The 22,251-nt window shown below is 41.1% G+C and overlaps 1 protein-coding gene across 2 annotated transcripts in view; it reads right to left on the reverse strand.

The window, feature by feature from the left end:
- The window catches only part of dync2i2 (dynein 2 intermediate chain 2), a 44,544-nt gene that overhangs the window by 18,844 nt on the left and 3,449 nt on the right, over window positions 1–22,251 (reverse strand). The window contains exons 2-6 of one of the 2 annotated variants that reach the window (XM_039764332.1): window positions 19,645–19,696; window positions 19,274–19,534; window positions 11,263–11,372; window positions 7,565–7,722; window positions 7,286–7,395 (exon numbers count right to left, since the gene is read on the reverse strand). In XM_039764332.1, coding sequence (XP_039620266.1) covers window positions 7,286–7,395; window positions 7,565–7,722; window positions 11,263–11,372; window positions 19,274–19,534; window positions 19,645–19,656 — 651 coding nt within the window. In that variant the 5' untranslated portion in view covers window positions 19,657–19,696. The remainder of the gene's footprint in view (window positions 1–7,285; window positions 7,396–7,564; window positions 7,723–11,262; window positions 11,373–19,273; window positions 19,535–19,644; window positions 19,697–22,251) is intronic. The other variant, XM_039764331.1, reaches the window with a different exon arrangement.

Here is a 22,251-nt window from a genome sequence, read left to right on the forward strand (position 1 = left end):
GTTCAAGGTTTTCTCAGTGTTATTCAATGTTTTTACATTTAGTTTACTATTACGCTGTGCATTCTATGGTATAATTAACTATATTTGTGCTTAAAAACTAAAAAAAATATATATTTATATACAGTTCGTATGGTTTGGAACAGATTAATTGTATTTACATACAATCCTATGGGGGAAATTGCTTCGGTTTACGACCAGAGTTTTGGAACGAATTATGGTCGTGAACCGAGGTTCCACTGTATCAGCTCTTGCATGGGTTTTGGAGACCCTGGGAATTAAATGAGAAAAACAAAATGTGTCTGTTTACGCCTTGGTGTGCCTTGCATTGCTAAGCATTAGTCATATTAAATCTGCCACTTTTCACAGGCGTGTCCAACCCTGGGAATGAACTTAGCACTCTTTGGGGCAGGTAGCCTTTAAAAGGACTGTGGGTTATGTCACTCTCATATGTTTCCCTGGCTACTCTTCAACACCACGTCACACGCTCTCATCTGTCTTGCCCCATGTCCGCTAACTGACGCCGCCAGCTCCGTCTCACACCGTTCATCTCAATGGCAGTACAGTCTGACACACTTTTCCCAGTTCCCTGAGCCAATCTAAGCAGAATCCTTCCAGAGGTCCTGTTGTTTGCAATGTGCTCAGGCCAATGGACCTTAATAGTGGAGAAATGACCCCCCCAAAGTGTTTCCTAGTACATGCTTGCCTTTCAGCCCCACAAGCCAGGCTGCTCTGGTTAGATTTCTGCTTGACTATCCCTGCTGGTTCCACCTCTTCAAACAGACATCTGAGCTGCATTTCTCACTCTGGTCCGGCCCACCAACATTACAGTATAAAGAGAGTTTCACAAACCCTTTACCAGTTACAGAAATCACAGACACAAGTTCAACACGTGTCCACTTCTACACCCAATAAGCACACAGCATCAAATACCTATCAAACTATTAATTAAAATGGAGTTCTGTATTTTAACAAAGCCTTTTTATTATGGTGCTGGGAAGTGGCAGTGTGCCGCATGTTGCAAGTAAGAATTTCACATCATTACCACCACTGTGTTTCTTTCTCAGTGCTAGCCTCTTTCTGAAGATTTCTGCATCTAAAAGGAGTGAAATCTCGACTTCTCCATCTTGTACTACGTTAAACTGGCCGGGCTCAACTGGCATGACATGAATGATGGTGTGATTTAGTTTCAGATTTTACATCTCCCAATTATATAAAAAAAATCTTTTGATGCAACGAGACTTTTTGGAAAAGATTTTTTCAAGTCCTGCAAGACGAGAATATTGCCATGAGATTCTTTCAAGTCACACCCTCTTATCAACCATTTTCAAACAAGACCACGGTCCTCTCACCTCTCATTCGTGTGAATGCTTTTGACAGACACACTTCCCACACTCTCAGCTCTTATATATTTTACATTCTCCTCACTTTACGACTTATGGACTTGTTATGTCCAAATCTTATTGAAGAATTTCATCATGAAGGGTTAACAACAGAAAAAGTGAGTACACGGGCAATCCTAGCACTGAGAAACGATGAAGTCAAACAAATTTACGCCAAAAATGTCGCTCCGTAACACGGAAAAATGGTTAAATGCGTATCAATAGACTGAAACAGTTGGTGATGATGGTGCGGAAGATGAAAACAACAACTTACAACACGTAGAATATCTACAACCGTTAACGCTGTCCGGTCTTCCACCGGTCAAATTACTGTAGAAAGAAGGATGTATCCAAGAAAGGTAATGTAGTACATCTTCAGGGGATAACATTAGACACCAAAGGAGATCTTGATACGCCATTCGTATTAAAACGTTAACAGTTTCCCATTAGAATACTTTTTGCAAACAAAAAACATTTGAAAAAGTTGTTTTATTTAATAGAGAGAAGGAAACGAAATTCACTCACGGGCAGTTATATGTCGTGTTGATGAAAATGTAACACTTCAAATGAAAATTAAAATCTGTTTAAATTGCACATCCGCATTCCCATACGCGAGCGGCAGAACCGCAAAGAGGCTAGCATAAAGCGCTGGCCTGGGGTTTGGCAAGCGCAGCGAGCAGGGGAAAAAGCCCCCTAGTTTTGTATAATATTATGATAAAGTTTGTACTTAGAAAAACTTCTCTTGGAAGCTGCTCTGTCTACTACTTAGTAAGTCAGAGAGAAGAGATCATTACACGTGTGTCACTACCCAGTTTGGACCAGAAACCTAATTTGGACAATATATGCGCAGCAAAGGTACATAATGTCCGTTATCGTTTTACGATATTCTTTTACAATGTGTTTTTATGACTTTGACAAGTATTCTTTAATTATTTGGTCACTCTGTCAAATATTTTAAGAATATATTTCAGTGGGGTGGGGAAATGCTATGCAACAAATTTATTACTAAATTAATTAGGATTTTGTTGATTACTTTTATTGTAACTATCAATTTTTGAATTCAGTGATCCCTTGCTGTATCGCGCTTTGACTTTCGCGGTTTTGCTCTATCACGGATTTTATATGTAAGCATATGTAAATATATATTGCGGATTTTTCGCTGATTCGGATTTCTGCGGACAATGGGTCTTTTAATTTATGGTACATGCTTCCTCAGTTTGTTTGCCCAGTTGATTTCATACAAGGGACGCTATTGGCGGATGGCTTAGAAGCTACCTAATCAGAGCATGTATTACATATTAACTAAAACTCCTCAATGCTATAAGATATGCTTTCCTCGTGGTGCTCGATTGTTTGCTTGTCTCTGCGTCTATCTCACCCTCTCTGACATTCTCTGCGCCTGACGGAGGGGGTGTGAGCAGAGGGGCTGTTTGCACAGAAGCTGTTTGCTTAGAAGATACGGACGCTCCTGTAAAAAATGCGGAAAGGCTACCTTCGCATTGATCCCTTCATTGCCGCTGCTTTATCGCGGTGCTTGCATACTTAAAAGCGCAACAGCCCTATTGATTTTTCATTGTTTACTTTACTCTCTCTCTGACATTCTCCGCTCCTTACGCGCACTTTGAAGAGGAAGATATGTTTGCATTCTTTTAATTGTGAGAAAGAACTGTCATCTCTGTCTTGTCATGGAGCACAGTTTAAACGTTTGGCTAAAGGGTGTTATTTCATGTCTAGAGGGCTCTAATAATGTTAAAAAACGTATTTAGAAGGTCGTAAACAGGTTTTCTATGCTCTAACTGCGAAAATATTAGATTTATAAATAAAGAATCCTACTTCGTGGAAATTCATTTATCTGTCTGGAGCGGATTAACCGCGATAAACAAGGGTTTACTGTATAACTGTGCGGAGAATATTTATAAACAGTGTGGGAGCGTTTCTAAGGGCTTAAAATATATAAAAATAATCATACAAACATATGGTTTCTACTTCGCGGATTTTCACCTATCGCGGGGGGTTCTGGAACGCAACCCCCGCGATCGAGGAGGGATTACTGTACTATAATTTTATTACATTTTAAACATATATAATTCAAATGAGTCATACGTGATTATACGTTTTTTAAAGTGACCACTTTTTACTTCTCTGTTGTTTAGTGAAAAAGCGATATTTAAAAAGCACACGTACCATTAAAGACACAAGCTGAACAGTCAGCGTGCAAATTAAAAAATGTATGGTGTCAGTTGCGTTACTACATTCTCACCATCTGTCAAGACAGTGAAGGAATTAAATAGTCTCATTTAGTTAGGAAGACGCACAAACCAAACTACTTCTTATTGCCACAAAACAAGTTCCAAATGTTACCTCAGGTACAAAAAACAACTTGTATGAACAGAATTACATTATTAAAATAATTCATTTTACACTAACATAAAAACAATCTCATGCATGCATTGTCCAAATAGGGCAGTGATTAGAGTAGTGGAAATGACGTATTTTTTGCGTATGTGTTGTCCAAATCAGGTTTCCAGTCCAAATCGGGTAGTGACAGTGTGTTCGACTTGGATAACACCAGATCACAATCAGTAGAAACTAAAAACTGGGGACAACTGGAAGGACTGAAAACAAGTCTTGACCTACCTAAGGGCTACGGTGAACAGCATGGCTGGTAGACGTTTCAGGGACACAAGTCATTGGTCAAAGGGCATGAGGCCTGAATGTGACAGGAAAGTCGAGCCCAAACCTATGACACCCCAATGGCCCAAGGTGTACATCAAACTGGCATAAATTCAGAGCCGTACAGAGCTCAATGTCTCTGTGTCTTAACTTGATCTTTCCATCCAGAGACAACATCAGATCAAAGACTCTACTAAGATGAATATTGGATGTCTAGACTCCTAGCAAGACGAGCTGCTATCCATCCAGGTTGTACTGGTATTATTTTGTCACACTCATTTCATTGCTTCAGATTTGGGCACAATTAGGAAATGTTAATTTATAATGCAGGAATAGATGTGTAAATCTCTCCTGCTAGTTTTGGCTCATAACAGGAGTTTAGTGTAAATCAGAGGCACTTCCAGTGCTCAGAGGCAGTCTTTGCATGGCTGACTTAAGGAGCTCTTCATTTAGGTTGTGCTGCAAGGAGACCGTTTCTGAGCCAAACTGTGGCAGGCTATCAGCTGGCCACTGGCAGTTACCACAGCACAAATCTTTGAATTGGGATACTTTGTGGTGTGAGTCCAAGGAAAATCGATTGGCAACGAGGATGGGATTTGCTCTGTAGACGGTTGGTGTGTAGTGACAACAGTGCACAGAAAAGGTGGAGGCTGACAGAAAAAAAGATTAGCTGAGATCACTAGAAAGGGCTCTGCTAACAGTGCGGCCAACTAAAGGAGCTCTCCACTTAGATCACTTCTAAGCCAGCAACAGTTCACCACATCACAAGTCTTCGAACTAAGATGTTTAGTGGTGCGAGTCCACAGCAATTCAAGGGCTGTTGTAGGAATTTGGGACACTCTGTTCACGTCTGTATAATACAGAGCATGAAGAACAGAGTCACCCTTGGACCCTTCCAAGATCAAACATGACCTTTGCTCATCTGTCTTTTCTCATTATGCTTTCAATATCTAGCACAGCATCATAATTGGAGATAAATGATTTTTAATGTAGTGGTTTTTGTTCTTATTCAAAGCAATACCATTTTACTAGAGTTTTTTTCTGCACATTATTGACAAGATCTCACCCAGAAGTCCTAAATACTGACCACTTATTCTCAGCCCAGAATATTTACGCTGAATTACTGAGAATCCCTGTGCTGATGCTCACCTCTTCATTTGTGGTACTATGATGATGGCTTCTCAATCCCAGTACTGGGTCTTCTTCTGGCTGCTGGTTTTTGTTCCATCAGTTTCACAATCAGAATGTCATTTCCATTTAACTAACCTGAATGTTTAACTAGCTGCGTTTTTTTCTTTTTCACTAATCCTGTATTTAGAAAAGATCAGTAGTGGGAGATTTATAAGCAGCTTTGTATTTTTGCCATCACTATAAATGCTTAACTATTTTGTTGTTTTCCTATTTACCTTTTTCCTGGGTAATTTGTTTCCTTTAATTTTATCCAAATAACAATTAACAAGCAGCGCAGATGAGGGGGGCAAACACCACTGAAAGACTGCTGCTTCCTCACTGGCAGATCCTCTATTGTGCTTAATAACAGCTTATACATAAGGCTTAAAATAAGGGGAGAGCCTGTGCCCTATGGGACCCCTTGAAAGTCAGAAAATTTAAATTGTTGAAAACATGTTGTGGTGTTAAAGATCACCTGGTGCCAACTGCACGTTTATGAGAAAGAAGCCAGCAGGGAGCTCTGAATAGATTGGCTGGAAAGGCAGTGGTCTACAAGTGCATCACAGGCTGTGTAAGTAGCAGTTCGCTGGGCAGGGGCACCAGGCTGTGTAAGCAGCAGTTTGCTGGGCAGGGGCACCAGGCTGTGTAAGCAGCAATTCGCTGGGCAGGGGCACCAGGCTGTGTAAGCAGCAAGGCTGTGTAAGCAGCAATTGCTGGGCAGGGGCACCAGGCTGTGTAAGCAGCATTTCGCTGGGCAGGGGCACCAGGCTGTGTAAGCAACATTTCGCTGGGCAGGGGCACCAGGCTGTGTAAGCAGCAGTTCGCTGGGCAGGGGCACCAGGCTGTGTAAGCAGCAGTTTGCTGGGCAGGGGCACCAGGCTGTGTAAGCAGCAGTTCGCTGGGCGGGGGTTAGAATTTTGTACTCTCTCTTTAAGTATTCTGATGTTCCTTGTGTCATGTGGTTGGAACCCCAAGAGATGGGGCCACCCTAATGTCACTCCTGATGGGACCTCCCTTTGGCTATGTACCAAGCCTGAGAGAGAACCTCATCAGTAGATTACTGGCTGTTGTTTGGAGATAATTCTGTAAGTAACGTTTTCTTTCCATTCTCAAGTTTCACTGATTGATTGCTCTGTCCCTTGGATTCTGATGTTGGTTTGCAGGCTTGTATTTGGTTCCCTTGGGTTATCTCTTCACACATACACTTTTTGCCATTTATCCTTATTGTCTTATTTTGTGCTTCTCTTATTACTTTGTTATAATAAATTATTTATACAGAACGATTTTTATGTTGGACTTCTTGCCAGAGGCTTGACGGTTCCTTTTTCTTATACAGGATCTTGAACTTTTAAAGTACAATTTGAACTTCTACAGCTAGCCTCATATTTTTAGGACTGTGTAGGCCACAGCCTTTAGGTAGCAGTTTGACGCAAGCCTTATCTGGGCAGGCTGGTGAAGGTCCTGGCATGACTTGAGAAGCATTTTAGTGGCCTATATATCTCACAGAAAAATCAAAAACAAAGATTATAACAGCACTAGTAATGTCTCCTATAAAAAGCGATGGTCAAAAACTTAGCTATACTAAAGCTGGCGTGGGACTTTTTTTCAATGATAACGCAACCCAAACTAGAATATGACCATTTTTTTCTAAACCATTTGGTATTTTTATCATTGCTGAGGTGAACTGATCAATTAAAAAACTGATAGATGTTTAATTTTTAGGAATAACTGCTGCGTCATCAGAGTGATCAAACTTAATTAAGGCTTCTTTGAGTGACTGGCAGATTTCACACTAGGTCAGAGGTGGCACAAAGGTTTGCACCAGTGTCTTAGAGCCATCAAGACTTGTGTTCAACTTGTGGCTTGTTGGCCAGCACTAAGGAGATCTCTGCCACAGACTGCACACATGCACGTTGAACTGATTAGACCATTCCAATGAGTTATTGTGATAATGTGGTTGTGTGTTTGCCCCTCCAACTAGGGTCAGTTTTTCGCTCCATTTGCAGATCGCCTTGCATAATTCAGAAGATGGATAGACTATTCTGTGAAGTTTGTCCACCTACCTGGTACACAGGCTCCCTGTGGCTCAAGTCCAGCATTCCAGTTCGGGCAAGGACGGGGTCAGGTGATCGGCTGGTGTCCCACACAAGCACCTCTCCACTGTACAGACCTCCTGAAGGGATGACAAAAAAACAGAGACTAAGTCAGGAGGAGGTTTCCAGACTTTTATATACCTACAAGATTCTCAAAAGGCAAATCCTTCTCCACTGCCATCTTTGAAGCTAAAAGGGATACAGTCACAGTAAACAAAATCAAAAATACAAGTGAAAAATGCTGCATACCCGCAATGAGGGATGGCTGGGTTGGGTGGAACGCAAGGCATAGAACGGAACTGGGGACATCAATGACGAGGTCAGGTCGCTGTGAATTGAGTCCTCGCCTGTCCAGGTTCCAGGTACACACGTAGGCCTTCTCGGTGCTCCAGTCACCATCTTCTAGTCTGAAAGAAAGGTTTCATGCGCATGTCGCCACTTTTAAACCTTTAACTTGTACGCAGTAACCCTGGGAACGAGCCAATTACAGGGATGTTTGAATCCACCATTTCTAATAATCAAATGTGAATCTTGGCCATCACAAACGTCTGGTCTCCCAACAGCATCATGTCAGGTTCCCACCTCTGCCTCAGTTCATCAACATTCTTTGGTGGTCAAAACTTATCATGTTTAACAAACCAACCCCCCCTTTTTAAACTGTCACACCCAGGTAGCCATTTCTGTAATATACTGCTTGGAAAATTCATTAGCTCTCAACACTGAAGAGTCAAAGTGGGGGATCTCCTTCAAAATTTTACAATTAAGTGGAATGCTGCATTTTAATCCAAGGTAAAGGAATGCTCCACCCAAACGTTGGTTTTGTAATATGCTATTTAACCCATATAGTTTGTAGTAATGGCCAAGAAAAACTGTAATCACCCTCTTTTCAGCAGAATGGAGAGAAAACAGTTTATGGTACAAGCCAATGGTGACCAATCCTTTACAATGGCAAATGTCACTTGCATCACATAATCCACATGTCACCTGTCAAGTTGTATTCATAAAACCTGCAAAACACATGCTTTTTTGCTAAAATATTGTTAAACAGATACTTGCAGAATAATCGGTGCACATCATGACCAGGAAACTGAAGCCTCATGGGACTGACTTGTTGAACAGAAGACAGGACTCTTGGCCAACAAATGAGGGGGGGAGACAGGTCTGCAACTCAAAAAGGCAGACCCATAACCAACAGATTTCGGTTTAATGCGCACTGATCATTCCAGAATATTTATTCCACAAAAAAAGCATGTGATGTGCACATTTTGAGCATACGATTGGATAACGGAGATGTGGATTATGTGACGAGAGTAACATGAGATTTCTTTTCCTTGGATGTTTCTCACACTTGTTGTACAGCGTTGGCTTCTATTATATCATACATTTCCTATTCATTTGTTCTGCATGAAAACCAAAAATTGAAAGTTTTCTCAACCATTACTATAAACTACACAGGGAAAGTAAAATACAAAAAATAGAATTTTTCGGTGTTTAACATCCTTGGTGTTAACCCCCAAGTGTTACTCGGGTTTAGAATTTGATGAAATTGCAATTACACTCGAGTCAGATTCGGGGTGACGTTAATGATCTGCTTGTATCTCTCAGGACATACTGCTGCCATCTAGTGGATAAAATAACATCATGCTGCCAAAAAAACAAAAACCACAAAAGGTCATGAATATTTCTGTGTGTTTCCCCTCTAAGGTAACTTGTCAATATTCATTAGTAAGTCAAACAAACTGAACCTGAACCATTAGCTGAATCAAGCGATAGTGAAGAAAATGTGAACTGGCCATCAGACGTTGACACAGATTGTGTAACTGATGCATATGGCACTCTACGACTGAACTGCTGTGATATTCCTGGCAAATTCACTTGCCTAAAACTGCAACAGTGTGCAATAACTAGGTGGCAAAAAGGCAAAATAATTGGAATCAAGTCGACAGACAAATAAATGCACTAGCCCCCTAAGTACTGTTCACAATGCAGCATGTAGTTCACGTCAGAGGAGATGCTTAAGTCACTTAGCCTTGCGCTATGGTAGCCTGCAACAACACAATGGACATGCCTCTCATGCAGATCAGGCACTGACATTCTACCCTCTCAAGCACAAGTAACAGAAAAAAAATATAAGAACAGCGCATAAAGAAACACATTTCTACTGTCCCGATTGCAACATCATGCTGTGCGTTGGCGACTGTCTCAAAACATGTCACACAAAGGACATGTACTAAATCTGCATCCGTACAACAGTGGGCACTCAATATACCTTTTCAACTGTATTTATGTTGACATTTTGGTTCTTGCATCTTTCTGTAACAAAAAAAAACTTTTTTTCTTGTTGAAAAAAATTCAACACTTCTGACAAGCAAACCAACAGAGGGCCATCCATACCTGGAAAACTAAAGCACAGAGGCCTAGTGCAGAAAAGAAACGGTACATCGTGAAAAGGATTGTCAGTGGCTTACCAGCCCCAGACATCTAAGGGCTTCACAGGCCTGTTATCGATCAATGTCACGTTTCCCTGCCGTGAAGCCCCATGGAATTGTTTTTGTGCTGTGTAAGGCCACAAAGAGTTGTGAATCAACCGCAGGTATCACGAAAATGTAACAGTGAATAAAGCAAATCCATGGACAGTGAGGAATTACTGTAATTACGTTCTGTTATCACTATTACTTTTGGATATGACCCACCATTACAAAAACACCCAACAAACAAAAATATAACATCTGTCTCTCTGATTAAGTAAATAAAATTAAAAATATTCAATTATGCAAGTTAACTAAGTCCTCAAATGCAACTTAATGTCATGCTTTGACTATATTTCCTCCTAACTTGCTAATGAAATTCTCAAGTAACAATACCTGTGCACACTTTACACATAAAATATGAACTTGGCAATTTTATGACCATACTTACTTTAACTTCACCTGTTTGTTGTCTAATACAAATCTTGTAATCGATATTTAACCTACTTCCTATTGTCCAAATGACTTGAAATTTCACACGTACTTCCGATGACAATACATGAATCAATAATCAGTTTCACTAATTGATCAATTAATCCATGTTAATTAAGAAATAAAATTTTAATATGAAGAATAGTTCAAGCTTTCATCAATAGATGGCGCTAGTAACGGATAGAAATATTAAGGAAAGTGTTCAAATATCCATCCATCCATTATCCAACCCGTTATATCCTAACATAGGGTCATGGGGGTCTGCTGGAGCCAATCCCAGCCAACACAGGGCACTGGGCAGGGCGCCAGCCCACTGCAGGGCACACACACACACAGACACACACAAGGGACAATTTAGGATCACCAATGCACCTAACCTGCATGTCTTTGGACGGGGAGAACATGCAAACTCCACGCAGGGAGGACCCGGGAAGCAAACCCAGTCTCCTTACTGCAAGACAGCACCGCTACCCACTGTGCGACCGTGCCACCCGTGTTAAAATATTGATTACAAAATTATACTAAAACAAACCCAAAACTAAAAAGTTGAAAATAATATTATAATATATATGCGCTTTTCATCAATCAACATTCAAAAAACACTTCTTAAAATCTTAGCAAAAGCCCCCACCTTTTATTTCACAGGTGATCTATGAGAGACTTACTTTTTAGTAGACTTTTTAACTTAATATAGGCATGGTTTTTAAAAGTATTTTTATATATATATTATTCAAAGACAGAAATTCATCCCCTCTGGTAGCCTTGCCACTTAGACTATGTGATTTACACATCTGCAAGTCCAGCCCCAAAGAAATGTGCGTCACCTATTCTGTGCCCATTGCAGAATCTCTTACTGAATAGACAGGACTTAGGTTTTCTTAGAGGATGCTCTTTGTTGAATCCTCTTGTAACCAAAGCTCTAGCCTGCCACCCCCAGACCAGCCATGAACGTTGGAGGTCATGGAGTAAAAGTATGAGAGTTCCTACCGGCCATAAGCACTGGCAATGACAGAGCCAGTCGAGTTCCAGCACACGTAGGTGACTTGTAGTCCTCGCTCCTGAGCTTCAGGGTAGTGCAGGGAATGGAGGAAGGAGACCTGAGGATACAAATCAATATTATAAAAAAAAAAAAACTAACCCTGAATGGAAAACCCTTTTGCCCATGGGTGCTACAAATACAGTCACCATCCAGAAGTATTGGAACAGCAAGACCAGTAAATTTGGTTTTGTTGTGACATTTATGCATGAGAACAAAAGATGAAAATGAGAAGAAAGATCACAGAGATTCATCTATCACTCCCTGGTATTTACATCTCGATAAGTTAAACAACATAGAAAAGAGCACATTTTGCATCAAAATACCCAATTTTTCAAGTTAGCAAAATAACTGGAATGTTTTCAACTAAATTAACGTAAAAAATACTTAATATTTGGTTGCATATCCCTTGTTTGCAATAACTGCATCAGGCCTACAACCAATAGACTCCATCAGATTTCTTGTTTCTTCATCAGTTAGGCCTTTCCAGGCTTTTACCACAGCATCTTCTAGTTGCTATCTCTTTTGCGGGGTTTCTTCCTTTAGGAGGTGAAATGCATGTTCAGTTGGCTTAAGATCTGGTAATTGACTTGGCCAGTCCAAAACCTTTCATTTTTCTCTCCTGATGAAGTCCGTTGCTGGTGTGGCAGTGTGTTTTGGACCATTGTCTTGCTGCATAATAAAGTTCCTCCCAATTAGTTTGGATGCATTTCTCCATAAATCGGCAGACAATATGTTTACTTCTGAGTTCCATCATCAATAAAAATGATTCAGCCTGTTCCAGAATCAGCCATGCAAGCCCAAGCCATGACAGAACCTCCATCATGCTTCACAGGTGAGCTTGTATGCTTAGAATCATAAGCAGACCCCCTCTTTCTCCATACTTTGGCCTTTCCGTCACTTTAGTAGAGATTGATCTTGGTTTCATCAGTCCATAAAACTTTGTTCCAGAACTGCTGTGGCTTATCTCTGTACTTTTTTGCAAATTCCAATCTGGCTTTCTGATTTTTACTGCTGATGAGTGGTTTGCATTTTGCAGTACGGCCTTGATATCGTTCTCCGAATCTCCTTTGAATACTGGACTGTGATTATTTCCACTCCTGCCCTTTGGCCGCTTTTCATGATGTTACAGACTGTTGTTTTGGGGTTTTTACTTTCTCGTATACAAATTATTGGAATTTTCCAAAAATTCAGTTTTGAGATTTTGATGAATCTTGACGTTTTAGACATCCATGAGTCCTTGTATATGAAGCATAGGGAAAGTATTGGAATTGTCCAAAAATTGGATTTCAAGATTTTGATGAATCTCGACGTTTCAGACCTCCCCGAGTCTGAAAATACCATTTTTGGAATTATGTCAGTCTGTGTGTGTGTGTGTGTGTGTTTGTAAGCACGATAACTTGAGTATGTTTTCATTTAGGTCAACCAAATTTTGCAAACAAGTATTAGGTACAAAACGTACATTTCTATCAACTTTTCAGCTATTTCTGCTCACCGGAAGTGGTACTTTACCTGAAATGTTTCCCCAAAAATATGAAAAATTTTATCATTTCATATAATTTTATGGTAAAGCACCACATTCTAAGCATTTTTTGTCACTTTGCATTTTTTCAAAAAACAAATCTTTTTTTGAGATAATCGCAATTTTCCCTTTTGACGTATAAATGGTACATACATATGTGAGAACATTCTGCTGTACGTAAACGATATTTTGTGTACAAGTATTACATTACACGCATTACTAAAGTCTCTTGCAATGTTTAACCCACTTACGCTTACTGAAAGTGGTAATTTACCTGAATTGTTTGCCAAAATATAATTATCACGGCAAATTTTTTATTCATGCAGCTACAGAATCCAACTTTATTCAACAACAAATCAAATTAAATTAATAATACAGGGTGCAGCAGAAATAACTCCCACATTTCGAAAAAATCACTGTGGGGTCCCCAAAGCTGGTAGAGGGGTGCGGTCCGTTCCGTTAGGTACGGTACATAATAAAGTTTTCAGTTGTCACAATGCCGTGGTCAGGTGAGCATCGAGGCTTTGTAGTGGAGGCTTTTTCAAAAATGGAGAATCTGTAGCTGCAACGCAGAGGGTGTTTCGCACGCGGTTCGGTTTACGTGCTAATGAAAGTGTTCCAGACCGGAAAACGATTTTGCTGGGTTCAAAGAGTAAGGGCAACAGGAGGTTTTCAAACATCATCCTCGGTCCTTGGACCAACTAAAGGAGGCTATTCAAGAAGAAATTGAAGGAATTTCGCCCGACATGCTAGTGAGAGTGATGGAAAACTTCCAAGAACGGCTCCAAATGTGTATCAGCCGTCAAGGCCACCATTTGGACGATATAATTTGTAAAACTTGAAGTAAAAAAACTTTTTCATATCTACATTTGGGAAATAAAAAGTCTTTGGTGATACCTCGTAGCATTTTTTTTTTAATCCCCCCTTGAAATGTGGGAGTTATTTCTGCCGCACCCTGTATATTGATGGTTCTTTAATGTACATAATATAAAAATAAAATCATTGTCTTACAGTTTACTCCTCAAATATCCATCCCAATATCTGAGCATACGAGAAAGTCAGGGAGACCACTCACGATTTTTCTTTACTGCTCTCACCACCATCAGTTATTGTCGTTTTCCTTGGACGACTGGTTCAATGCCTGTTGCTTAGTACACCAGAGGTTTTCTTACTTTTCAGGGTGTTCCAAACTGTCATCCTGGCTATGCCTAACATTTTTGAAATACCTCTGATGGATTTTCCCCCTTTTGTCAGCATTAGAATGGCAAGCTTTTTCTCCCATAGATAGCTCTCTGGTCTTCATGTTGTTCTGCCCATCTTAACTACAAATGCAGTTTTCACAGGTGAAAGCCATCATTTAAACTGAGAGTAGATATTCAGGGCTACTTAATGATTAAAGTCAATCTTATAGTACACACCTATAGAATAAGAAGCACCTGTCATGCTCAAAAATGTTTGCTCACTTGCAAAACTGGGTGGTTTGATACAAAATGTGCTCTGTTCTACATTAATGGTTAAAATATTGAGATGTAAATACCAGAGAATAAAACCTGAACAGCTGATCTTTCTTTTCATATTCATCTTTTGATCTCTGTGCACAGCAAACACACATTAATTGGCCTTGCTGCTTCAACACCTTTGGAAGGGACTGAAAGTAACAAACAAAACACAATACAAGAGGGGATCAAAAATAAAAAAAATAAAAAAAAACACAACACACCGAGATACAAAAGAAAACATTGTGTGGCTGAAGCCTGTACCCCGATTGTGTGTTAAAACCTGTCCACTCTTATATCCGAATCTCACCCCTCGATTTACCCTTAGAGACTTGAAAACTCTCAACCTATCTAGTCATCCATCCATTATCCAACCCGCTATATCCTAACTATAGGGTCATGGGGATGTGCTGGGGCCAATCCCACCCAACACAGGGTGCAAGGCAGGAAAGAAACCCCGGCCAGGGCACCAGCCCACCGCAGGGCACACACACCACCATTTTCTTTTTTTCTTTTTGTTTAAATTTTATTAATTTTATTGTAATCATTCCACACAAATAGATCAATTTTTACAAAAAATAGGATTGAAAACAAATCAACCCCCTCCCTTGAGAAAGAGAGCATTGCCAATGGAATAAAACTTAAAGCTAATAAAAATAAATACATTGATGAGTTTAATAGGTGGATCAAGATAAATGGAGAAGAAAAAGAAATGGGAAGAGAATCTGCTTCCTCAGTGGTTTAAGAGCTTATTCTAAAATATTATTAATCAGATCCTGCCAGGTTTTGAAAAAAGTTCTGCACAGATCCTCTAACTGAGAATTTTATTTTTTCCAATTTCAAATAATATAAAACATCAGTTACCCACTGACTTAAAAGAGGAGAGTTAGGATTCTTCCAGTTTAGCAAAATAAGTCTGCGTGCCAGTAGTGTAGTGAAGGCAATCGCAGTTTGTTTGTGATTCTCCACTTTAAGCCCCTCTGTGAGCCCACCAAATACAGCTATTAGTGGATTAGGGGGGATTGTGACACCAAAGCTGTCTGAAAGGCACTTAAAATGTTTTGTCCAGAATGATGTTAATTTGGAGCAGGCCCAAAACATGTGACCCAGTGAGGCTGGACCTTGATTGCAGCATTCGCAGGTTGGATCTTGCCCCGCAAACATTTTGGACAATTTTCAGTGAGACAGATGTGCTCAATATGTAATTTTGAGTTGAATAATTGTATGCTTTGAGCATATGAATTATCTGCATTGCTGCTTTCCACTGCTTTTCTGATACAGTATGTTGAGTAAGAGATTCTTTTCCCATTGTCCTCTTGGATCTTTGAAATGGAGGGACTGTAAAATATTTTTATATATTGCAGAAATGCTGTCTGAGCCCTCGAAACTGAGCAATATTTTTTCCAGCATAGAGGAAGGTGGGAGATGGGGAAAATCGGGCAGGTTCTGTTTAACAAAGTTTCTAATTTGAATATAATGAAAAAAGTCATCCATTTTCTAAATGCAGTTATCCATAAGTGGGAGCAAAGCAGAAGCAAATTCTGGACAGGGCACCAGTCCATCTCAGTTCACACTCACTTACTTATGTCAACTGGCAGTCATCAAGCAAATTAACCTGCAAGCTTCAGAGAGTGAAAGGAAGTCAGGAACACCTGCACAAAAAAATCTACACCGACAAGGGGAGGACATGCAAAACTCACAAACACTACAACCAGCTGCAATTTGGACCCACTGTTCTGGAGCTAACCATCGTGGCACCCTCAGTGAATATAGACACACCAACATTCAAGATCTAAATAAGAGTAAACTGACAAGAATATGGAATTTACTGCAAATTATAGCTTTACTCATCCATAATTCACTTAAATTTCTTTAACAATTACAGGGTCACAGGGAGGTATTTTAGCTTCCACACCTGCAACAGCTAATTGTGGATGTGACACCAGGTCATCACGAGGTAGCCTCCCTCATATCAGGTCAACATACAGTGGAAGTCAGATGTTTTCGGACCCCTTCACTTTCCACACATTTTATTGTGTTGTTGGTATCTTTTTAAATCGATACATTTGCCACTCTTACCCATCAGTTTACACTCAATAAGCACAATGACTAATCACAAAGCGAAAATGTTTTCAGAAGGGTTTGCAAATTTACTAAAAATCAAAAACTGAAGTCTCCCATTCATAAGTATTCAGCCCCTTAATTCAGCACTTTGTAGAAGCCCCTTTGGCAGTAATTCCTGTTTTGTGTCTTCTTGGTAAGTATCTACAAGCACTGCATACCAGGATTTGGGCAGTTTGTCTAATTCTTCCTGGCAGATCCTCTTGAGCTCCATTAGATTGGATGGTAAGCACTTATAAACTGCCATCTTCAGGTCTCTCCACACGTGTTCCATGGGGTTTAAATCTGGGCTTTGGCCGGGCCACTCAAGGATAGTTAGAGACTTGTCCAGAGGCCACTCCAGTGTTGTCTTGGCTGTATGCTTCTGGTCATTGTCATGCTGAAAGGTGAGCTGTTACCCCAGTTTAAGGTGGCATGCACACTGGAGCAGGTTTTCTTCAAGGACTTCTCCGCATTTGGCTGCACTTATCCTTCCCTCAATTCTGTCCAGACTCTCTGTCCCTGCCACTGAGGAGCACCAGAGTAACATGATGCTACCACAACCATGTTTCACCATGGGAATGGTATTAGGCAGGTGATACAAAGTGACTGCTCTTTGCCAGTCATAAAGCTTGAAGTTCTGCCCAAAGAGCTCAGCTTTTGCCTCACCATGCCAGAGAATCTTAATCCTCATGCTCTCACAGTCCTTTAAACTGTCATACACCTTCTGTATAGCCACTCTTACAATAAACGCCTTGCCAGTCTGTTGTGGGGCACATTCACATAGGGTAAATTTAGAGTTGTCATTTACCACAGTACACGTGTTTTTGGGTTTTACCTGGGACCCCTGTTCAATCTCAAAGGGAAATTGGGAGAATGTGCCAGCTCTACATCAGGTGTGGGATTCAAACCTCACAGGTGTAGCTAAACAATCAACCCTTGCCCCATCTTGCCACCCTAAAATGTATGACCCTATAAATGACATTATAAAGCGTTTAAATCTCATTGTAGGCACAAGGTGATTGCCTCCATTATTCTGTCCACATATAAACTCTATGAGAATGACTGTTGTCCAAATGACCATTTACTGCCACTTAATAGTGCCAACAAGGTCAATCATTTATTGAACACAGGTAATTCAATCTTTCTATGGCCGGGGTAGAGCCTCTCCTGGCAGCATTAGGCAGAAGGGAGCAACTACCACTGGACAAGGAGCATCAGCCAATATAAATTTCTGGTGGCCTCAGCCTCCTGTTTTGACATATGGACATTTTACCCTATAACTTTCAATATGTGAATACAATGGAGTGGCACCTCTGTGGTACAGAGTTCCTAGTTTATAGAGGGTCTCAGGATGGGAATGGCTGCCTGTGAAAAAGAGCAAGGCTCTACAAGACTGGAAAGATAAAACTACAAATTGCCACTAACAATATGTGCTGCAATGCCAATGTAGAGAGCTAGAAGCCACCTGGGCTGTGGGTTATTGCAGGGTGCTGAGGCGGCCAGAAGGCCACTGGAAAATAAAGGGCAATACGGGAGGAAACAGTTTAGTCTCCTCCTCTACACTAAAGGGCACAAAGGCTCAAAAGAGAGCAAATCAAACTGTGATATCTCCTCAAATAGGGCAGGCTGTTAGTCTTTGACACTTTAAGACTAATTGTAAGCTATGGGATGTAGTGGAACAGAAGGTGCATACTAGGAGGAGCTCCAGCCTAGTGTACAAGTTGTAATATTTTATTTGGCGGATGCCCACTTTCACAATCAGAACAGGGTTTTAATAGAGACAAGAAAAGGGACTGACTGAGGATTTCACACTGAGTGGGGGGCGAGAGTTGAGTCTTGTGGTTAAAGTTTGAACAAAAGTGACACACCTGACCCAGGGAAATGGCCAGATTTGACCTCATGATGGGGAATAAAGACATACATGGAGAAAGGACGGGACATTGGTTGACAAAAACCATGTTGGCAATACAGGCAAGGACAGGATTGGAGATGTGGGAAAAGAAGGAAGACTTGACGCAAGTTATAAGGTGGTCAGTTGGGAAGCCTCCACACTTACTACAAGGACATGATTATTTTCTCTAATCACTAGGGGCTTTGCCCCCTGATCGTTTCGTTCGCCCCCCACAGCCCCCAAAAGGGGACGCACTACACATCAGCCACTTCACGTCGTGAAGGGGGGGGCGCTGAACGCACGCTAAGGAGATGCAGTCAGATCAGCTGCTGGCTTGCTGCTGCTACTTTGAGCTGCGTGGTCTGCTTGCTGCGCTGTGCGTCAATCATTTAAAAGCCTGTACAGCAGCTGTAATTTTGTCTCACTGCCTTGTCTCATGGGACGTTAAAGTGTTTCCGAGAAAATCACGTTTCGTCTCCTTCCAAGATTTTTTTTTAATAATAGAGAGATTTGTATTTTTGTGCATTACATATTTTTAATAAATGATTAATGATATTATTATTACTAATATAGTATTACTGTGTGGCCTGTTTGGCTTCTTAGGAATCAAGAACACTGCACGAGGGAACCCAAGTATTCATACTAGCTTAGACAACTTACTCTGTCTTGAGTGTCATCAAAGTACACTCAGGCATTTGAGCTAACTGGGTACTGCTATTTTGGCTTGGCCACACATCCTCTCTGGATTGTCTTTCTCATTGGAACCTATAAACCAATAAATAGTGTTACTAACAAGACGTTTCTGCAAATTGGAGGGTCAGTCAGTAGGATGTTGCCCTCCAAAGTAGAGCCCATGATCGTCGAGGTGAATGTGTTGAAGGAATCTGAAGTTGGGTCTGTCATTATTTATCATCCCCTCTACCTCCCCCAAAAAAAACAAAAAGTCTCACCGTCTGATTTTGCTCCACCCAGTTCACCTCAAACCCATCAAAAGCATGGCTCTTGGCATTCTGCTTTAACTCCTTAATCACCATGCCAGAGACTCGCTGCAAAAATTCTCGGAGACCTGGATATTCCACCTGGGCGTTCAGCTCTGGGTCAAAGCTGTCCACAAGGCATTCTGCTGGCTCTGTCTGGACACCTATGTCTGAAATGTGGCATGCTTGCACTCCAGCCTCGGTCAGCTTCAGTTCGAGTGTCTGGCTGCTTTTCTAAAAAAGACAGATAAATGCATAACTAGATCAATCAGGTGATAGGAATTTGATGAATTAATTAATTGTTTGTTTAATAACAAGATGGCACTGATTGTGCATGTATTTACCTTTCTACTCATAATTAGATGCCATGCAGTGAGGGCTCATGATGCCAAGTGCCTTCAGGAAAAAAAGGACAGGATGTGGAAAAGGGCAAAAGCAGAAAGAAGAAGTCCATCCATTATCCAACCTGCTATATCCTAACAACAGGGTCACGGAGGTCTGCTGGAGCCAATCCCACCCAAAACAGGGTGCAAGGCAGGAAGCAAACCCTGGGCAGGGCGCCAGCCCACCACAGGGCATGCAAACACACACACACTAAGCACACACCAGGGACAATTTAGGATCGCCAATGCACCTAACCTGCATGTCTTTGGACTGTGGGAGGAAACCCACGCAGACACAGGGAGAACATGCAAACTCCACACAGGGAGGACCCGGGAAGCGACTCCAGGCCTCCTTACTGCGAGGCAGCAGCGCTACCCACTGCGCCACCGTGCCGCCCAGAAGGAAGAAGTGGACAGTGTAAAAAAAAAAAAAATGTACTGACTTTCTTTAAAGACGGTGAAGTGGGGTGGTGGAGAGAGTCCAATAGAGGTTGAGGTGCCAGTCCAACCATAATTCAGACTTGGACTGGGCGATAAACTAGTTGATCTGCCATTCCACATAAAATTCTTCTTGCAGCTCACCATAGAATCCACTATGAATTCTTAATTGTGCCAGGAAGCGCTTGAGGATAACATAAGACTATCAAGATTTAAGTGGACTCTGCAATATGACACGATCATAAACCTAACAATACATCAACCACAGAATGGCTGAAAAAGTAGGAAATGGAGGGTTCTGTAGTTTCTGGGGTTCATCAGGGGTGTGTTCTGCTCCTACTCTGGATGTTGGGCAGAGTCATGGAGTCCAGCGGCTGTGGGGCATCTGTTGATGAAGAAAGATTCACGGATCCTGACTTTGCTGACGATGCTGTGATCTTCACGGAGTCAACGGAGGCTCTGATGGGGGCTCTCGAGAGACTAAGTGAGAAGTCTGAGTGTCTGGGCTTGCAAGGGTCCTGATAAAGACCAACATCCAGGCCTTTAATGATCTCTTGGGCACAGCCATCGGCAGTGTGTCTGTCTGTAGAGTGAGTGTCGACCTCGTTGAGAGGTTTACTTACCTCAGTGGTGACATTCATGTCTCTGGTGACTTCCTGTGAAGTCAGTAGACTGATTGGGAGAGCATGGGGGTCATGAGGTCACTGAAAAGGGGTGTGGCGCTCCTGATATCTCTGCAAAAAGATGAAGGTCCAAGTCTTTAGAGTCCTGGGGCCTAATGCACAACATCGTGCGTAGAATTCGCACTATAACATGACGTAAGCACAAAAGCCAAAATGTGCTTACGCACAGAAAAATCCAGATGCAGGAATCTGTGTGTACTCCAACTTTTGCGTTCTTCCGCTCCATAAATCCCGGTCAGCGTGAAAAGTAACACTCGTGCTCGCGCCTTCTGTCCCGCCCCCAACTCCTCCCAGAATTACGCTTCTTTGAATATGCAAATCAATATAAATAGCCCTTAAACACAGCCTTCTGTGAAAAGACAATGGGAAAAGCATGGGGGAAAATATAAGAATTTCAGAGAATACCAAGTGGAGGCAAAGGAAAAACATACTATTTGTTCAAATAAAACATGGTATAATCAACAAAAGGAAGTTGATCGAGTGACATAGCATGTCGGAGAAACTCGAAAGCTCAAGTTCACAAAGTCGCACAGTGCGTGAAATAAAAAAGAAGTCACATATCAAAGTCGGCTTGAAAAGGCGAGTTGTAGCCCATCGTCTGAGCTTATTAGGGTACAGACAAAAAAAAGGCACACAGTGGGAAAAAAGCACGAAATGTCAACTTTAATCTCGAAATTTCCACTTTAATCACGTAGTTTATTTTGTCATTAAAGTAGAACATCATAAACTTCATCTTAAATTCATTTAAATTTACTAGCATCTCAAATCCCATTTTAACTAAAGTAGCACGTTAAATGCTTTGTTTTGTATTTGATCTTAAATGTGCTCTGTGTGTGTGAATCACTACGTGCTTCCGGGCTTTCTCTTCCTCCAACAGGACACAGAATCCATTACATTCATGATATCATAGCTCTCTGAATAATTAAAATACTGAGATGTATACGTGATATCATTTTCATGATGATAGGAGTTAAAGCACGTCATTAAACAGGGGAACACGACGGCGCAGTGATTGTTCGTGTCTCACACAAGATGCTGCTGCGCCATGCGCGACCTTCGATGAAAAACTTTATTGTAGCAGTACTGTCTCTTTCAAACGTACTAACCTCCAATTCCTGTCCTTCCTTTTCTTTCTCCAAGTAACCAATCGCCACACAATCAGCTCTGTAAAAGGCGTTAAACCATCTGTAAGCTTACAACGACGATTCTTCAAAACTTTTAAGGAACATTGAAATATCTTCATAGTACGTGTTTAAATACTCTATCCATCTATCCTGCCAGTGTTGCGCCAGCCTCAGCAAATATACAGCGCAAAGCAGGAACAATACGTGAACTTGCTAGCATTGCAGTGTCCTCACATGCTTAATTATTAACAATACAGATTATTTAAATGAAGTTAAAGTTTTATCTGTATAATATAATCAACATATTTTGCTGCATTTCATCT

This window comes from Polypterus senegalus, chromosome 9 (assembly GCF_016835505.1).
Source record: "Polypterus senegalus isolate Bchr_013 chromosome 9, ASM1683550v1, whole genome shotgun sequence".
Classification (NCBI taxonomy): Eukaryota; Metazoa; Chordata; class Cladistia; order Polypteriformes; family Polypteridae; genus Polypterus; species Polypterus senegalus.